Source organism: Mycteria americana, assembly GCF_035582795.1.
Source record: "Mycteria americana isolate JAX WOST 10 ecotype Jacksonville Zoo and Gardens chromosome W unlocalized genomic scaffold, USCA_MyAme_1.0 Scaffold_33, whole genome shotgun sequence".
NCBI lineage: Eukaryota > Metazoa > Chordata > Aves > Ciconiiformes > Ciconiidae > Mycteria > Mycteria americana.
The window spans coordinates 1,313,039-1,333,271 of record NW_027445439.1 but is presented as its reverse complement, the minus strand read 5'-3'; the positions used below and the strand labels follow the sequence as shown (position 1 = coordinate 1,333,271).

The following is a 20,233-nucleotide window of genomic DNA, read 5'->3' as shown; positions in this document are numbered from 1 at the left end:
ATTTTTTGAGAAAGGGATGAAAGTAGTCCAAATCCTCCTGAAAGCTGGTTTTGCCATAAAAAAAAAGTGAGGTCAAGGGACCTGCACAGGAGATCCAGTTTTTAGGAATAAAATGGCAAGATGGATGTCGTCAGATCCCAATGGATGTGATTAACAAAAAAACAGCCATGTCCCCACCAACTAGCAAAAAGGAAACACAAGCTTTCTTAGGCATTGTGGGTTTTTGGAGAATGCATATTCCAAATTACAGTCTGATCATAAGCCCTCTCTATCAAGGGACCCAGAAGAAGAACAATTTCAAATGGGGCCCTGAGCAACGACAAGCCTTTGAACAAATTAAACAGGAGATAGTTCATGCAGTAGCCCTTGGGCCAGTCTGGGCAGGGCAAGATGTAAAGAATGTGCTCTACACCGCAGCCAGGGAGAATGGCCCTACCTGGAGCATCTGGCAGAAAGCACCAGGGGACACTCGAGGTTGACCCCTAGGGTTTTGGAGTCAGGGATACAGAGGATCCGAGGCCCGCTATACTCCAACTGAGAAAGAGATATTGGCAGCATATGAAGGGGTTCGAGCTGCTTCAGAAGTGGTTGGTACTGAAGCACAGCTCCTCCTGGCACCCCGACTGTCGGTGCGGGGCTGGATGTTCAAAGGGAGGGTCCCCTCTACACATCATGCAACTGATACTACGTGGAGTAAGTAGGTTGCACTGATCACGCAACGGGCTCGGATAGGAAACCCCAATCGCCCAGGAATCTTGGAAGTGATCATGGACCAGCCAGAAGGCAGAAACTTCAGCATATTGCCAGAGGAGGAGGTGACGCGTGCTGAGGAGGCCCCACTGTACAATAAACTGCCAGAAAATGAGAAGCAATATGCCCTGTTCACTGATGGGTCCTGTCGTATTGTAGGAAAGCATCGGAGATGAAAGCTGCTGTATGGAGTCCTATACGACAAGTGGTAGAAACTGCTGAAGGAGAAGGGGAATCGAACCAATTTGCAGAAGTAAAGGCCATCCAGTTGGCTTTAGACATTGCTGAATGAGAAAAGTGGCCAGTGCTCTATCTCTGTACTGACTCATGGATGGTGGCAAATGCCCTGTGGGGGTGGTTACGGCAATGGAAGCAGAACAATTGGCAGCGCAGAGGTAAACCCATCTTGGTGGGTCATGCGAAAGGATGGGGAAGTCCGTTGTGTACCTCAAGGGGATTTGATTTTGGGTGAGAATAGCCAATGAACTAAATGGTATGATGTTACTTGCTATATAATACTGTATGTCATCACTTTTATGGTTGCTACATGCCATATCAAGGGTATTACAGTAAGAATCACCCAGATTAATGAAGAATGAACTTTGATGAAACCAAGCAAAGTGCAGCAGTGATGGAACTAGAACTGGCTTCAGCATGCAAAATTCCAACACCACACACCATCTCTCCTGCCCTGAAGGACTGTTATGACAGATGGAATCCAAACTCATGGACTAAATGAACTCAACAGACATTTTAGAGGGATGGCCCGTAGACCAAGGGAATGATATCTGTGTGTATATTTCAAAAGACAGGGAAAGTGGTGGTGCTTAATTGGAATGTATTGGAAAGGGTAGGACTTGGGAATGAGTAGATGGTCTAGAATAAGGGGTGGATACTGTCCTGGTTTTGGCTGGGATAGAGTTAATTTTCTTCCTAGTAGCTTGTATAGTGCTGTATTTTGGATTTAGGATGAGAAAAATGTTGATAACACAGTGATGTTTTAGTTGCTGCTAAGTAATGTTTACACTAGTCAAGGACTTTTCAGCTTCCCATGCTCTGCCAGGTGCAAAGAATCTGGGAGGGGGCACAGCCAAACTGGCCAAAGGGCTATTCCATACCATATGACGTCATGCTCAGTATATAAACTGGGGGGAGTTGGCCGGGGGGTAGCGATCGCTGCTCGGGGACTGGCTGGGTGTCGGTCGGCGGGTGGTGAGTGGTTGCATCACTTGTTTTTTTCTTGGGTTTTGTTCCTCTCTCATTGTTTTCCTTTTCATTACATTTTTTTATTGTTATTATTATTTTATTTTATTTCAATTATTAAACTGTTCTTATCTCAGCCCATGAGTTTTCTTACTTTTGCCCTTCAGATTCTCTCTCCCATCCCACCGGGTGATGGGGGAGGCTGATTGAGCGGCTGTGTGGTACTTTGTTCCCAACTGGGGTTAAACCACGATATCTGCCAGTCCCTAGAGTTCTAACATTTCCCTTATTATGTCCCATCCTATCCATTATTCAGGTCACTGAAGCCAAAGTCTGCTATGAAACCAAGCTTATAATGACCTGTGATTTTACAGATTTATTTGAAACTAGCTGGCTGCCAGGCACTCACCACGCTGCTGTATCACTCCTCCTCCTCAACAGGACAGGGGGAGAAAATACAATGCAAAAGCTCATGGGTGAAGATAAGGACAGGGAGATCACCCACCAATTACCATCATGGGCAAAACAGACTCGACTTGGGGAAATGAGTTTCATTTATTGCTAGTTAATTGTAACAGAGTAGGATAATGAGAAAGAAATAAGAACAAATCTAAACACACCTTCCCGCCACCCCTCCCTTCTTCCCAAGCTCAACTTCACTCCCAACTTCTCTACCTCCTCCTCTGCCTGAGCAACATAGGGGGACGGGGAACAAGGGTTGCAGTCATGTCATAACACTTCATCTCTGCCGCGCCTTCCTCCTCACACTCTTCCCCTGCTCCAGCGTGGGGTGCCACCCATGGGAGACAGTCCTTCACGAACTTCTCCAACATGGGTCCTTCCCACAGGATGCAGTTCTTCACGAACTGCTCCAGCATGGGTCCATTCCACAGGGTGCTGTCCTTCAGGAATCACAGAATCGTATAGGTTGGAAAAGACCTTTAAGATCATCGAGTCCAACCGTAAACCTAACACTGCCAAGACCACCACTACACCATGTCCCTAAGCACCTCATCCAAACGTCCTTTAAATACCTCCAGGGATGGCGACTCAACCACTTCCCTGGGCAGCCTGTTCCAATGCTTGATAACCCTCTCGGTGAAGAAAAATTTCCTAATATCCAGTCTAAACCTCCCCTGGTGCAACTTGAGGCCATTTCCTCTTGTCCTATCACTTGTTACTTGGGAGAAGAGACCGACCCCCACCTCTCTACAACCTCCTTTCAGGTCGTTGTAGAGAGCAATAAGGTCTCCCCTCAGCCTCCTTTTCTCCAGGCTAAACAGTCCCAGCTCCCTCAGCCGCTCCTCATAAGACTTCTGCTCCAGACCCTTCACCAGCTTCGTTGCCCTTCTCTGCACACGCTCCAGCACCTCAATATCCCTCTTGTAGTGGGGGGCCCAAAACTGAACACAGTATTTGAAGTGCGGCCTCACCAGTGCCGAGTACAGGGGCACGATCACTTCCCTAGTCCTGCTGGCCACGCTATTTTTGATACAAAAATATGGACTGCTCCAGCTGGGTCCCCCATGGGCCACAGGTCCTGCCAGAAAACCTCCTGTGTGGGCTCCTGTCCACGGGCCACTGGTCCTGCCAGGAGCCTGCTCCTGCATGGGCTCTCCACAGGCTGCATTTTCCTTCAGGGCACATCTACCTGCTCTGGTGTGGTCCTCCATGGGCTGCAGGGGAAATCTCTGCTCTGGCACCTGGAGCACCTCCTCCCCCTCCCTCTTCACTGACCTTGTTGTCTGCAGGGTTGTTTCTCTCATATATTCTCATTCCTCTCTCTCAGTTGGTGCTGCGCAGCATTACTTTCCCCCTTCTTAAATATGTTATCACAGAGGTGCTACCACCATCGCTAATTGGTTCAGCTTTGGCCAGCGGCGAGTCCATTTTGGAGCCATCTGGAACTGGCTCTGTCCAACATGGGGGCAGCTTCTGGTGTCTTCTCACAGAAGCCACCCCTACAATCCCCCCCACTACCAAAACCTTGCCATGTAAACCCAATGCAGTATAGTTACTGAACAATACTTTTAATAAGACAGTGTCCTTGCAGTTATCAGCAAGTAAAACAAGTAACTAACTGAATAGAAAGATAACTTACAATGGTGGGGGGGGGCGCGGGGGGGAGAGAAGTGAGCCATATATACATGTATTCTTCCATAATTCTCTATAGACAAGAACATTCAATCAAAGTTTACAATTGAGTATTTTTCTAAATAGTTGTGTCAATGGTGCCAAGATTACTGGTCAAAGGGTAGGTATCAGAAAAGTGGGACAACAACCCCTGCACATTCTGCCTTTTCACCCATTTTCTATTCTAGGCTGGATTGCTGGATCCTTTATTTGGTTTGTAATACTGACAGCTCATACAAATGGTTGACTATTACACCATGTGGTGTTAGATACAGAGAGTGACTCTATCTAGCAACAAGAATATGCCTCAACAAGCTGTCAGTTACTTGAAATATACTGCTCTATGAGCAGCAGAACCAACAGAGCTGGTGTTGGGAGGAATGTCCCTTGTCCCCCAGTCCACCCATACTGCCTCATCAGTTTCCCCTCACTTCTGCTGGCAACCCCATTAGTGAAGAGACAGTACATGCTATACATAAGTTCAGTTACACGTGACTGGCCAGGCAGTGCACACAATACTGACAGGTCTGTTGGCCAAACCAAAACATGTACAACAGAAGTTCTCCCTACCTTTTCATCATAAGGCACTTATTTGTGCATCTTCTCTATTAAGCCACTGGTGTTCATAAGCCTGTAAGAACTAAAATATCTCAGAATTCTAAGCCCTTTGCCAAACATGGCTGAAACAGGTTCAGAAAGGCTTTTGCACACCAGAACAAGGTAAATTTATGGAATGCATGAACTGACAGACAAACCATGCCAGTATTGTCTCCCCAGGAAACTAAGTTGGAAATGGCATTTTAGGAAGTCACATATATCCTGATTTTCCCATCAAATGTGGTCAGTGTACATTTGAATTTACTTTTTACCTAAAGCTACACTGACATATAAATGGCTAACTGTGTTCTTTCAAGTTTTAAGCCCAAATGTTCCTTAATTACACCAGCAAAACTTCTACTGCCTTGAAGGTTTGCGTAAGAAAGAATCAAGAAAAGGTACTAGCATACCAGGTGGCAGAAATGATCTAGCAAATACAGTGTTGTTAACATACATGCTGATTACACACAAAACAGAAGAGCACCACTTTCTCCTCTACAGCTCAATAATTTTGCAGAGCTGTCAAAGTAAAAAGAAACATCATTTTGCTTTTTTATGCATATAAATTACTTATTACTTTGCTATTTTTATGCAGTCATTTCTCAGAGCACAAACTTTTTTTGAAAGAGTAATTATTTTCACACTTTGCAATAAAGAGTAAATCCCTTTATTCACACTTCTCAGTTGCTCAAATGTTAACTTAAACATACAATTTATTTTAAGATTTTTTTTATCTTAAGTTATTGAAACTTATTTACAAACTCAACTTTTGTTTGTTTTTTCTTCATTAAAATACAGGATAATAATAATAATGTAACAAAACTAAAATTATCTTACATTCACTATACTCTATATATTATTATAAAGCAAAGTGGTAATTTAAAAATACATTATTATTTAAGCACAAACAGTATTGTACTAAGAACTGATAAACAGATTTGCAGGCAAGCACAACAAACCAAATACCTTTAGCCTCCAATTATCTCCTACTTCTGTTTTGATTCTGTTTAACCAGTTTTCATCAAAGTAAGTTGGATCTCTGAAAATACATAAAAAGTTAGAACATTTGTTAAGAACACAAATTTCAAGTACTGATACTTTAGTGACTCAACATCTATTTTAGGCAGATTTAAGTGACTACCTATATAGACATGGTCAGTATACAGAAGTTCAGAATCCTGCTATTATTCATTTATCTAAGTATTTACACCCTGCTCATATCCCAACTTTATCTGCATGCTATGGGTAGTTAAGGACAGTTTCCTCCTTCCTTTTGAAGAAACTGCAACACTTGGAAAGCATCTTGCAAATTTCTTCCATGTCTGCAAGTTGAAAGTGTTCCTTTCTTAATGTTACAGATTATCACCTAATGCTGGGGCTTAAACTCTCAGGGGAAACTACCATGTTTGCAACACTTGAAAACATTAGTAAAATTAAGGGTTTTTTTCCACACATCAAGAATTACCATTGCTAGATGCTGGCTGCAACACTCAAACAGGAAAGCTTGAGAGTGAACAAAATATTCTGCCTTCATAAACTCAAAAATGTTAAAAGCAGCACTGGAATTAAGTATTTGCTACTGAGAACATACTTATCTGTTATACTTTCTAGCAAACATCACAGTTTTTCCAAATATTTCTTCAAGGCAATTCTTCACAGAAAGATTTGACATGACCTTTCTTTAAAGAATTTTCCATCTTCTGCACTGTGATGAAGCAATCAAGATAGACACAGAAAAAGAGAACACCTATTGCTTGTATAGTATGCTGCTATTTCTATAAACCTCCTTCCTCTCTTGCACATCTTCCGTGAGCTACTTATTCATGACAACTATCACTCCCTCCCTCTTGCCCCACAATTCAGAGACAAGATTATCTAAAAGGGTAACATTTCCTAATGTTCACTGAAGTAATATTTTCCATTCTACAACACAGATTTTAGACAGTGTTATGATCAGAACTAAAGAGAGATAAGGCATTAAAAATAAGTGGTATTAAAGCAATATGCCAACATAAGGAAAGACTCATATTTCAGATGAAAAATAGTCACTACAGTCCAAAAAAGAATGGCATTTTTTGAAAGGGTAAGGCTCTTGAGAGTCAATGTAGTAGTTAATCTCCAGACTTCAGTTTCTGTCGTGGTTTAGCCCCAGCCGGCAGCCAAGCACCACGCAGCCGCTCGCTCACTTCCCCCCCCCTCCCCGTGGGATGGGGGAGAGAATCGAAAGAGCAAAAGTAAGAAAACTCGTGGGTTGAGATAATAACAGTTAATAATTGGAACAAAATAATAGTAATAATAATAATTAATTATAATGAGAGGGAAAAAAACAATGAGAGAGAGAGAGGAACAAAACCCAAGGGAGGGGAAAAATAAGAAAATATATATAAAAAAAAAATTACAACCGCGCACCACCCGCCGACCGATGCCCAGCCAGTCCCCGAGCAATGATCACTAGCCCCCGGCCAACTCCCCCCAGTTTATATACTGGGCATGACATCATATGGTATGGAACAGCCCTTTGGTCAGTTTGGATCAACTATCCTGGCTGTGCCCCCTCCCATTTCTTGGGCACCTGGCAGAGCATGGGGAGCTGAAGGGGGGGAAGAATCCTTGACCAATGTAAACACCGCTTAGCGACAGCCAAAACATCAGCGTGTTATCAATATTATTCTTATACTAAAATCCAAAGCACAGCACTATACCGGCTACTAGAAAGAAAATTAACTCTATCCCAGCCGAAACCAGGACAGTATCCACTCCTTATTCTATACCATTTATGTCATGCCCAGGTTCTACCTTTTCTAATACAATTAATCACCACCACTTTTCCTGTCTCTTGGTATGTATATCTATATATGTACACACAGTTATCATTCCCTTGGTCTATGGGCCATCCTTCTAAAATGTTTATTAAGTTCATTTAGTCCATGACTTTGGGCTCCATCTGTCATAATAGTCCTTCATGGCAGAAGAGGTGGTGTGTGGTGTTGGGTTGTTGCATGCTGAAGCCAGTTCTGGTTCCATCACCATTGCACTTTGCTTGCTTTCATCGAAGTTCATTCTTCACTAATCTGGGTGATCCTTATTGAAATACCATTGATATGGTGTATAGTAATCATACAAGTGATGACACACAGTATTATATAGCAGTTAACATCATACCATTTAGAGCATTGGCTATTCTCACCCAAAATCAAATCCCCTTGAGGTACACATCTGACTTCCCCATCCTTTCGCATCACCCACCAAGTGCACCCGGGTCCTTGAGCAAAAGCAATCCCACGAATGGGCTTGCCTTTGCCCGAGGCAGGAGTAACCCAGACTGTCTTCCCCAGCATGTTTTTTATGTGCACTACAGGGACCTTATCCCCTTCTACAGTGCGTAAAAGTTTTGATTGGGCAGGGCCAGGTCGATTGACAGATCCTCTAGTGTTAACTAACCAGGTGGCCTTTGCTAAATGTGTATCCCAATGTTTGAACGTCCCAGCACCCATTGCTCTCAGTGTAGTTTTTAACAGTCCATTGTATCGTTCGATTTTCCCAGAGGCTGATGTGTGATAGGGGATGTGATATACCCACTCAATGCCATGCCCTTTGGCCCAGGTGTCTATGAGGTTGTTTCGGAAATGAGTCCCGTTGTCTGACTCAATTCTCTCTGGGGTGCCATGTCGCCATAGGACTTGTTTTCAAGGCCCAAGATAGTGTTCCGGGCAGTGGCATGGGGCACAGGATACATTTCCAGCCATCCGGTGGTTGCTTCCACCATGGTGAGCACATAGCGCTTGCCTTGGCGGGTTTGTGGGAGCGTGATATAATCGATCTGCCAGGCCTCCCCATATTGATATTTCAGCCATCGCCCTCCATACCACAGAGGCTTTAACCGCTTGGCTTGTTTAATTGCAGCGCATGTTTCACATTCATGGATAACCTGTGCAATAGTGTCCATGGTTAAGTCCACCCCTCGATCACGAGCCCATCTATATGTTGCATCTCTTCCTTGATGGCCTGAGGTGTCATGGGCCCATCGAGCTATAAATAATTCACCCTTATGTTGCCAGTCCAGATCCACTTGAGCCACTTCAATCTTAGCAGCCCTATCCACCTGCTGGTTGTTGTGATGTTCCTCAGTGGCCTGACTCTTGGGTACGTGAGCATCTACGTGACGTACTTTTACAACCAGGTTCTCTACTCGGGCAGCAATATCTTGCCACAGTGCTGCAGCCCAGATGGGTTTGCCTCTGCGCTGCCAATTGTTCTGCTTCCATTGCTGCAACCACCACCACAGGGCATTTGCCACCATCCATGAATCAGTACAGAGATAGAGCACTGGCCACTTTTCTCATTCAGCAATGTCTAAAGCCAGCTGAATGGCTTTAACTTCTGCAAATTGGCTTGATTCACCATCTCCTGCAGCAGTTTCTACCACTTGTCGTATAGGACTCCATACAGCAGCCTTCCACCTCCGATGCTTTCCTACAATACGACAGGACCCATCAGTGAACAGGGCATATTGCTTCTCATTTTCTGGTAGTTTATTGTACAGTGGGGCCTCCTCAGCACGCGTCACCTCCTCCTCTGGCGATATTCCGAAATCTTTGCCTTCCGGCCAGTCCATAATTACTTCCAAGATTCCTGGGCGATTGGGGTTTCCTATCCGAGCCCGTTGTGTGATCAGTGCAACCCACTTACTCCACGTAGCATCAGTTGCATGATGTGTAGAGGGGACCCTCCCTTTGAACATCCAACCCAGCACCGGCAGTCGAGGTGCCAAGAGGAGTTGTGCTTCCGTACCAACCACTTCTGAAGCAGCTCGAATCCCTTCATATGCTGCCAATATCTCTTTTTCCGTTGGAGTATAGCGGGCCTCGGATCCTCTGTATCCCTGACTCCAAAACCCTAGGGGTCGACCTCGAGTCTCCCCTGGTGCTTTCTGCCAGAGGCTCCAGGTAGGGCCATTCTCCCTGGCTGCGGTGCAGAGCACTTTTTTTACGTCTTGCCCTGCCCGGACTGGCCCAAGGGCTACTGCATGAACTATCTCCCGTTTAATTTGTTCAAAGGCTTGTCGTTGCTCAGGGCCCCATTTAAAATCGTTCTTCTTCCGGGTCACTTGGTAGAGAGGGCTTACGATCAGACTGTAATTTGGAATATGCATTCTCCAAAAACCCACAACGCCTAAGAAAGCTTGTGTTTCCTTTTTGCTAGTTGGTGGAGACATGGCTGTTATTTTGTTAATCACATCCATTGGGATCTGGTGACGTCCATCTGCTATTTTATTCCTAAAAACTGGATTTCCTGTGCAGGTCCCTTGACCTTACTTTGTTTTATGGCAAAACCGGCTTTCAGGAGGATCTGGACTATTTTCTTCCCTTTCTCAAAAACTTCCTCTGCTGTATTGCCCCACACGATAATGTCATCAATATATTGCAGATGCTCTGGAGCTTCGCCCTGTTCCAATGCAGTCTGAATCAGTCCATGGCAAATGGTAGGGCTGTGTTTCCACCCCTGGGGCAGTCGATTCCAAGTGTACTGAACGCCCCTCCAAGTGAAAGCAAACTGTGGCCTGCACTCTGCTGCCAAAGGGATTGAGAAAAACGCATTAGCAATATCAATTGTAGCATACCATTTGGCGGCTTTTGCCTCCAGTTCGTATTGCAGTTCCAGCATGTCCGGCACGGCAGCACTCAGCCATGGCGTGACTTCATTCAGGCCACGATAGTCTACTGTTAGTCTCCACTCTCCATTAGACTTTCTCACTGGCCATATAGGACTGTTAAAAGGTGAACGAGTCTTACTGATCACTCCTTGGCTCTCCAGTTGACAAATCAGCTCATGGATGGGACTCAGGGAGTCTCGGTTGGTGCGATATTGCCTCCGGTGCACTGTTGTGGTAGCGATTGGCACCTGTTGTTCTTTGACCCGCAGCAACCCCACAACAGAAGGGTCCTCTGAAAGACCGGGCAAGGCAGACAGCTGTTTAATTTCTTCCGTCTCCAAGGCAGCTATACCAAAAGCCCACTCGTACCCTTTTGGGTCCTTGAAATACCCTCTCCTGAGGTAGTCTATGCCAAGGATGCACGGAGCTTCTGGGCCAGTCACAATGGGGTGCTTTTGCCACTCATTCCCAGTTAGGCTCACTTCGGCCTCCAATACAGTCAGCAGTTGGGATCCCCCTGTCACTCCACAAATACAGATGGGTTCTGCCCCTATATAGCTTGATGGCATCAGGGTACACTGTACACCGGTGTCTACAAGAGCTTTATACTCCTGTGGGTCTGATGTGCCAGGCCATCGAATCCACACAGTCCAGTAAACCCGGTTATCCCTTTCCTCCACCTGGCTGGAGCCAGGGCCGCCCTAATCCTGGTCATAATATTCATTACCCTTTTCTTGTGTATATGAGTCAGGAATTTCTTCATTAAAATCAGGAGTAAAATCAGCCCTCTTACTCTGTCTGGGGAACTGTCCACTGGAAACCAGAGCAGCAATTTTCCTGGAAGAACTCCCTTTGGTGATTGTTTTTCCTTGCAACTCATGTACCTGTGCCTCTAGGGTGGAGGTAGGTTTTCCATCCCACTTCCTCATGTCCTCTCCGTGGTCACGCAAGTAAAACCATAGGGTGCCCCGTGGTGTGTACCCTCTATATCCTCTCTCTTGAGCAGAAGAACGCTGACTCCTAATAGCTGAGACACTGGTCCGTATAGGTAGGGAGAAGGACAAATCCTCTTTGAACCGTTTGAACTCCTGGGACAGTTCCCGCACAGCTGAGACAAAGGAGGAAGAGATACTTTCTTCGTATTCTCGGAGGTTACTAGCAGCTTCATTCACTGTTGGACCGTCTCGATCTTTCCAGGTCAGTATTGCCAGTGAGTTGGCACACGACGGTGGTGCGTTTCGTACCAACTGCCGCCACATGGGTCTTGTGCACTGGACCTCGTCTGGATCTATGGGTGACCGCACGTCGTTCAGGTCACCATAAATCACTTCCAGCACAGCTAATTCCCTCAGGTACTGGATACCTTTCTCCATGGTGGTCCATTTCCCAGAGCGGTATACAACATCTTCCTTGAAGGGATATCTTTCTCTTATAGCTGACAGGAGTCGCCTCCAGAGGCTGCGGGCTGGTTCCCCTTTTCCAATCGCTTTGTCAATGCCCCCTTCCCTAGAAAGGGATCCCAGCTGCTTGGCTTCCTTACCCTCTAATTCCAGGCTATTGGCCCTGCTATCCCAGCATCGGAGCAGCCAGGTGGCAATGTGCTCCCCTGGATGACGGCTGAAATCTTTTCGCATATCTCGCAGCTCACTCAGGGATAGGGATCGGGTAGTTTCGGTCTCATTTACGAGTTCTTCCTCTTCCTCTCCCTGTGATGGCCCTGCTCCTTCATCTTCCCTTTCTAAACGAGCTGACTTTTGCTTCCAGGATTTCTTTTTATGTATAGGGGCGACTGATACTGACACGGGTTCGTTCCCTGTTTGAACCGCAATGCTTGTAACAGAGTTGTTCGGTGCAGCTGCAGCCGCAGTGCCTGTTGCAGGGGGAATCGGAACAGCCGCAGTGCCTGTCACAGGGGGAATCTGAACAGCCGGAGTGCCTGTCGCAGGGGGGGCTGGAGCAGCCGGAGTGCCTGTTGCAGGGGGGCTGGAGCAGCCGGAGTGCCTGTTGTTTTGTCACCAGATCCTTGAGGGTTCTGAGTAGCGTTAAACAGGGCTCGGTAGGCATGGGCCAGACCCCAGCACATTGCAGTGATTTGTATCTCCTTAGAATTGCCAGAGTCACAGCATACTTCTTCCAAATATTCTACTAATTTTTCCGGATTCAGCACTTGTTCAGGGGTGAAGTTCCAAAACACTGGAGGTGCCCACCGCCCTAGGCATTTGCCCATGCTATGCCACACACCCTGCCACTCATAACTATCCAGCCTTGGGGCAGATCTCTGGATGATATTCTTAAATTGCTTACTCGCCCTGGACAAGATCGAAACAATATTCCCAAACAATACCAATACAAGTATCTTTACTACCCAAGGTTGTTCAAAATACTGAAAAGTTACTGTAATGAAGGAGGAAGCATTGTAGAAGAAAGTAGTGAAGGTACAATTCTGCATTTCCTCCATAAAAAGCCTCTCAGAGGAAGAAGTATAATTGCCAATTGTCTCCATAAGATGATACCCGACATACAGTAACGGTTTCAGTACAGCACTTAGATACCAAAATAAACACAAGGTCACTGTTTTAATAACAAATCTCACAGGCAAAACAGTACCAATTAAAGCAGACCACAGCAAACTGCAAAAACCAACACCGATCTTTAACATGTACGGCAAAGAAATGAGCATGGTGCAGATCAGGTAAACCAATGCTAGGAACAAATGGATCAATATCACGTCCCACAACTACTAACAGATCTAAATTCCTTAATACGCTCTGGTTAATCTGTTATTATCTCAAACCCTTCGAGCCCCACGTTGGGCGCCAAAAAGGACTGTCGTGGTTTAGCCCCAGCCGGCAGCCAAGCACCACGCAGCCGCTCGCTCACTTCCCCCCCCCTCCCCGTGGGATGGGGGAGAGAATCGAAAGAGCAAAAGTAAGAAAACTCGTGGGTTGAGATAATAACAGTTTAATAATTGGAACAAAATAATAGTAATAATAATAATTAATTATAATGAGAGGGAAAAAAACAATGAGAGAGAGAGAGGAACAAAACCCAAGGGAGGGGAAAAATAAGAAAATATATATAAAAAAAAAATTACAACCGCTCACCACCCGCCAACCGACGCCCAGCCAGTCCCCGAGCAATGATCGCTACCCCCCGGCCAACTCCCCCCAGTTTATATACTGAGCATGACATCATATGGTATGGAATAGCCCTTTGGTCAGTTTGGATCAACTATCCTGGCTGTGCCCCCTCCCATTTCTTGGGCACCTGGCAGAGCATGGGGAGCTGAAGGGGGGGAAGAATCCTTGACCAATGTAAACACCGCTTAGCGACAGCCAAAACATCAGCGTGTTATCAATATTATTCTTATACTAAAATCCAAAGCACAGCACTATACCGGCTACTAGAAAGAAAATTAACTCTATCCCAGCCGAAACCAGGACGGTATCACAAAAAGTAATTCTAATTTCTGAACTTAAACTATCACATGTTGCTGCCAAACACTATTAAATTTACTGCTGTATTTGTCACCTTGAATCGTGTATATATGAGTATGCATTTTAAAATATTTTAGTATATGAGTATGTATTTTAGAATATTTTAGAATAAAATAGAAATAGTAATAGAAATAGTATAAAAGAAACAGTATAAGAGTTAGTAGTAGTTAAGAAGGGATCACAGTTAGAATAGAAATTAGCATACTAGAGTGTGAGAATCATAGACAGTTAGAAATAGAAACTAGCATACAAGACACTGAGAATTGTAGAATCTTCAAGGTAATAGATAATGCCTAAGCTAGATAAGAGGGTACGGGCACTGCATATTTTACTAACAAGACTATGTTTGTCCTAAAAGAATGCGAAGCTGTAACCCTTCAAAGACCAATAACGGGAACATCCTCTTACCGGGAGAGCCGTAAAGATAAAAGGACACCACAACAACCATGAAAACAACAGGAATAACAGTAACTAGGGGAAAGGTAAAGGTGGCAGGGGGAGATCGCGACCACCGACCCAATTGGGGGACAAAAGGACTACCCCCCCCACTCCTTGTGAACATGCGCAGTGAATTAAAATCATACTGTGACCTTAAATCGAAGCAGAGAAAATACAGACCAATGGAAGAAGAGGATGCTTAGTTAGTCTAATGATTATGTATTAGATAGGCATGGTGTGTTAACTTTTATGTATAAATACTGAAAAAGAATTGCAATAGGTGTGCTCGATTTGTGGAAATTTTCCACCTTGCACCCTGCGCAGAATAAAGCAATGTCTCCTCTCTAAACATACTTTGTGTGTTTCGGGAGTTATTTTACAACGAGGCAACATATTCTCCAGAGAGACACCAAGTGGACATAATTATCTGTGCTTCACTGGCAAAGAAGACAAAGAGGACTTTCTTAGTGGCCTCATCTTATCATCCTTAAAGGCTATGGTAGGTCACAAACATTTTCAGCTGCTTCAAGGCTGCAATGCCATGATTATGTCAATTCTTGGCCTTATATTTTCATTATAAAAAAAACTAGTCTGAAAAGCAAGATGGAAAACAACACGGAAATACCCACAAGGAGACATTTACTTGGAGGAACTAGATGGCTAACACTGTATATGCAATATTCAACAAGGAAGGCATCAGTTGAGGAAAAATGTAAAATTTAGGGTTCAGCACCAATTCAGTTCACCCTTGGAGTCCTATATTTCAACAGTGATTAAAAAGCTTTTCTTAGCTACAGCAGCAATGACTGATACAGAGATCATCAGTCTACCTTCACTTTCTTCTTGACAGAAGTCATGGATTGCCTACACTTTTATTTAGCTCTCTGGACATTCATTTTTGGAAGGCTCTTTGGAATGCAATTAAGTTAAAGGTGAGTGTCCCATCTGGTCTTCATGAAGGACAGAAGGACTAACAGCTGATAAACAATCCATTCAAAGTAATTCACACATAACAGTAGTCAGAAAAGTGCCGACAACAATTCTCTTTACAGCACCTCAATGTCAGATTAAATAATAGCTAGAAACGTCTAGAGAAAGTACAATGCCAGCAAATCTCTGAAAGAGCTGTAAGAGGGTAATCACCAAGCAAGTCTAAAACAATCATACTTTCTTCCACTGTTGAGAAGTCACCTCAGTATTGTTCCTAATGCAACTGTCAAAATTTCTGTTCTCTTCTCAAAAGTTCTAAAGTTCAGATCATGAGAATTAACACCAACAACAATGCTTTTTCTTTATAATCAAACCGATGGGCCAAATCAACAATCAAAAACTTAGAATAGAAGTATTAAAAAATGGTGTATTGGGCATAATTGGCAGGGTTTGGGCAGCAGGGGACTGCAGGGGTGCTCTGTGTGGGAAGAAGCCATGAACTGCCCTGTGCCAATCACAGCTAGTTCCAGCCAGCTCTGAAACGGATGTGAACAACCTACCTTGTGCCAAAACTTCAACCAGTCAAAGGAGCACATGGCACCTCTGCTCAAACATATTTAAGAAAGAGCAGCAGCTACTAGAGGCAGGAGATGGCATGTGAAGATGCACTAAAGGAGACACAAAAGGAAAAGATGTAGATGTGAGGAGGCACAAAAAGGAGACGTGAGAGGAGACACAGGAGGACACCCATAAGGGGACACATGAGGAGAAACGTGAAGAGATGCATTTGGAGAAATGAAACAGAGGAGACGCATAGAAGGGGACATTGTTGAGGACATGGCGGGAGATGCACTCTTGGAAGGAGGTGCTCCATGCCGAAGGAGGTACCTCTGAGAGGATTGCAGCCCATGGATAAGTCACACCAGAGCAGGCACACCCCAAAAGGGACTGTGGCCTGTAGAATACTCACTCTGGAGCAAAGGAAATGAGTAAGTAAGAAGAAATGAGCAGCAAAACCAAACCAGTATGCACTGACCCCAACTTCCTGTGCTGCCTGTTGCCTCGCCGAAGGGATTGGGAGGGACTGAGTGTAATACATGGCAAAAAAAAAGGGAAGTTACCCAAACAATCCCCCCAAACCCCCAAAATATATCCCTCCACTAGGGATATAAGAGTCCTGTTTTTATATTCTGCACATATTAACACACACAAGCTATGCTACACTGTATAACACTTAGTCATTAATTGAGTGGGGCAAGATAAGTAGACGACACAAATGAAAATATATGCCATCTTGTATATCTACCAATTCCAGTGGAGTTGATAAAGCAAAAAGTACCCAAAGATATCTAGATACTAAACAGTCTCCAGAGATGGAAGAAAGGAGAAAAGTTAGTACTCTACTGTATAACAGAGAATTATTCTTTTCCACTGACACCAATAGATGAGTAAGAAATAATGACACTGATGAATAACATTACAGTAAAGAAAAAAACCCACCACATCATGAAGAAAAATATAACTTATCCAGGTAATAATCTATGGCACTTCTGCTAGAAACATCACAAGCTGCACATTTTTAGCCAGACAGCCCACTCATATGCAATCCATAAGCATTATGCTTTGTCTCCAATCTTTACTCTTTACTTTTAAAGTACTGCATTCCCTACAAGAATCAACAGTTTTGATGGTATACAAGCATACTAATTTTACTGCATTTCTTCCCTGTTTTAATCAAAGTGAATGGTAGCCTTCACATTTGAAGGTTCAAGTGAAGTCTACATCATTAGGAATAAAAAAAAAAATTCAGCTCCAAAATGAAGGCTGATATTTTCAGATAAAATAAACTTAGCACTGGAGAATCCAATTCATTAGTACTTTAACCTGAATTTCAAAGATGATGGTTTTAAGATAAAAGGAAAAAAGTGTCCTTCAGGATTTTTATTTAGTGACACCTGTATCTGTAGGTAAAAATGCTCTTGCTTGCTTTCATCATGTTTATACCATATTTTAGCATGTTCTACATTGGTGAAAAGCTTCTGAAGGTGTCAATAACTCCCTCTAAGTACCCTTTTCCGCAGTCTCATTCAGTAGCTTTATTACAGAGAAGTTCTGCTACATGTTTTCATACAGATGGTCCTCATATACTTGGGATAACATCTTATCCTAGAAAAAAAAATAGCAAAACCAACATACTTTCAAGATCAAAGGAGCTCCTGATCCTTCCTAGCCACTTAACACAAGGGATGGCTGTTCTATCATCTGATGAGCAAGTGATTTTCTTCCACTTCTTCTTTCATTGCCAACAAATCTTATGGTTCTTTCTCTGAACTAAGAATCCCTCTGAAACTGCCCCTTGCCGTAAACTACTGTCCTAGTTTTGTCTTTGTTTCTACAGTAACCTGCCGTGATAAGCACCTAGTAGACCCTTTCCATGATGGTGGAAGTAAAGAAATGGAAAGAACAGGAAGTTTATACTTCTCAACTGACAATTTGCTTGTAATACTAGCCATGTTCTACAGAAATATGCCCAGATCACAGGATCAGTGCAAGAAATTAACAAGCCCAACATCCTCAGACTTCTATCCAATGCTTTGCCTGATTCATGTTCATTTATAATTACACTCATCCCTTTTTTGGAATTCTCACTGGAGAGATTAATCTGCTTTTCTGACTTTTACAAAAATGGATTTATTATTGTAGTAGACTGACCCCAGCCAGTCAAATCATAGAAATCATAGAATCATTAAGGTTGGAAAAGACCTCTAAGATCATCTAGTCCAACCGTCAACCCAACACCTCCATGCCTACTAAACCATGTCCCAAAGTGCCACGTCTACATGTCTTTTAAATACCTCCAGGGATGGTGACTCCACCACCTCTCTGGGCAGCCTGTTCCAATGCTTGATAACCCTTCCAGTAAGGAAATTTTTCCTAATATCCAATCTAAACGTCTCCTGATGCAACTTGAGGCCATTTCCTCTCGTCCTATCGCTAGTTACTTGGGAGAAGAGACCGACACCCACCTCTCTACAACCTCCTTTCAGGTCGTTGTAGAGAGCGATAAGGTCTCCCCTGAGCCTCTGCTTCTCCAGACTAAACAATCCCAGTTCCCTCAGCCACTCCTCATAAGACTTGTTCTCCAGATCCTTCACCAGCTTCGTTGCCCTTCTCTGCACACGCTCCAGCACATCAATGTCCTTCTTGTAGTGAGGGGCCCAAAAATGAATACAGTATTTGAAGTGCGGCCTCACCAGTGCTGAGTACAGGGGCACGATCACTTCCCTAGTCCTGCTGGCCACACTATTTCTGATACAAGCCAGAATGCCATTGCCTTTCTTGGCCACCTGGGCACACTGCTGGCTCATGTTCAGCCGGCTGTCAACCAACACCCCCAGGTCCTTTTCTGCTGGGCAGCTTTCCAGCCACTCTTCCCCAAGCCTGTAGCATTGCATGGGGTTGTTGTGGCCCAAGTGCAGGACCCAGCACTTAGCCTTGTTAAACCTCATACAATTGGCCTCGGCCCATCTATCCAGCCTGTCCAGATCCCTCTGTACAGCCTTCCTATGCTCAAGCAGATCAACACTCCCGCACAACTTGGTGTCGTCTGCAAACTTACTGAGGGTGCACTCAATCCCCTCATCGAGATCATGGATAAAGATATTACACAAGACTGGCCCCAATACTGAGCCCTGGGGAACACCACTTGTGACCGGCCACCAAATGGATTTAACTCCGTTCACCGCAGCTCTCTGGGCTCAGCCATCCAGCCAGTTTTCTACCTAGCAAAGAGTACACCCATCCAAGCCATGAGCCGCCAGCTTCTCCACGAGAATGCTGTGGGAGACAGTGTCAAAGGCTTTACTAAAGTCCAGGTAGATAACATCCACAGCCTTTCCCTCATCCACTAGGCGGGTCATCTAGTCTTAGAAGGAGATCAGGTTAGTCAAGCAGGACCTGCCTTTCATGAACCCATGCTGGCTGGGCCTGATCCCCTGGTTGGCCTGCACATGCCTGTTGAGTGCACTCAAGATGAACCGCTCCATAATTTTTCCCGGTACCGAGGTCAGGCTGACAGGCCTGTAGTTCCCCGGATCCTCCTTCCAACCCTTCTTGTAGATGGGCGTCACATTTGCTAACCTCCAGTCATCTGAGACCTCCCCTGTTAACCAGGACTGCTGATAAATGATGGAGAGTGGCTTGGCAAGCTCCTCTACCAGCTCCCTCAGTACTCTCGGGTGGATCCCATCCGGCCCAATAGACTTGTGAGTGTCCAGGTGGCATAGCAGGTCGTTAACTGCTTCCTCCTGGATTATGGGGGGTTTATTCTGCTCTCCATCCCTGTCTTCCAGCTCAGGGGGCTGAATACCCTGGGGATGACTGGTCTGACTATTAAAGACTGAGGCAAAAAAGGCATTAAGTACCTCGGCCTTTTCCTCATCCTTGGTGGCAATGTTCCCCCCTGCAATGAAGGAAGGAGATTCTCCTTGGCTCTCTTTTTGTTGTTAATGTATTTGTAAAAACATTTTTTATTATCTCTTACAACAGTGGCCAGATTGAGTTCTAGCTGGGCTTTTGCCTTTCTAATTTTCTCTCTGCATGACTTGACGAGATCCCTGTACTCTTCTTGAGTTGCCTGCCCCTTCTTCCAAAAGTGGTAAACTCTCCTTTCTCTCCTGAATCCCAGCAAAAGCTCCTTGTTCAGCCAGGCCGGTCGTCTTCCCCGCCGGTTCGTCTTACGGCACATGGGGACAGCCTGCTCCTGCATCTTTAAGACTTCCTTCTTGAAGAATGCCCAGCCTTCCTGGACTCCTTTGCCCTTCAGGACTGTCTCCCAAGGGACTCTGTCAACCAGGCTCCTAAACAGGTCAAAGTCTGCCCTCCGGAAGTTCATGGTCGTGGTTTTGCTCACCCCCCTCCTTACTTCAACACAAATCGAGAACTCTGTAATATCATGGTCGCTAAGACCAAGACGGCCTCCAACCACCACATCTCCCACCAGTCCTTCTCTGGTTGTAAACAGCAGGTCAAG

The 20,233-nt window shown here is 44.7% G+C and overlaps 1 protein-coding gene across 7 annotated transcripts in view; it reads right to left on the bottom strand.

The window, feature by feature from the left end:
- LOC142403079 (protein Hook homolog 3-like) overlaps positions 1-20,233 on the bottom strand; it is a 131,847-nt gene that overhangs the window by 82,355 nt on the left and 29,259 nt on the right. For 6 of the 7 annotated variants that reach the window (XM_075489229.1, XM_075489234.1, XM_075489228.1 and 3 more), the window contains exon 3: positions 5,650-5,722. The exons of the other annotated variant lie outside the window; for it this stretch is intronic. In XM_075489229.1, coding sequence (XP_075345344.1) covers positions 5,650-5,722 — 73 coding nt within the window. The remainder of the gene's footprint in view (positions 1-5,649; positions 5,723-20,233) is intronic. 7 annotated transcript variants of the gene reach the window in all.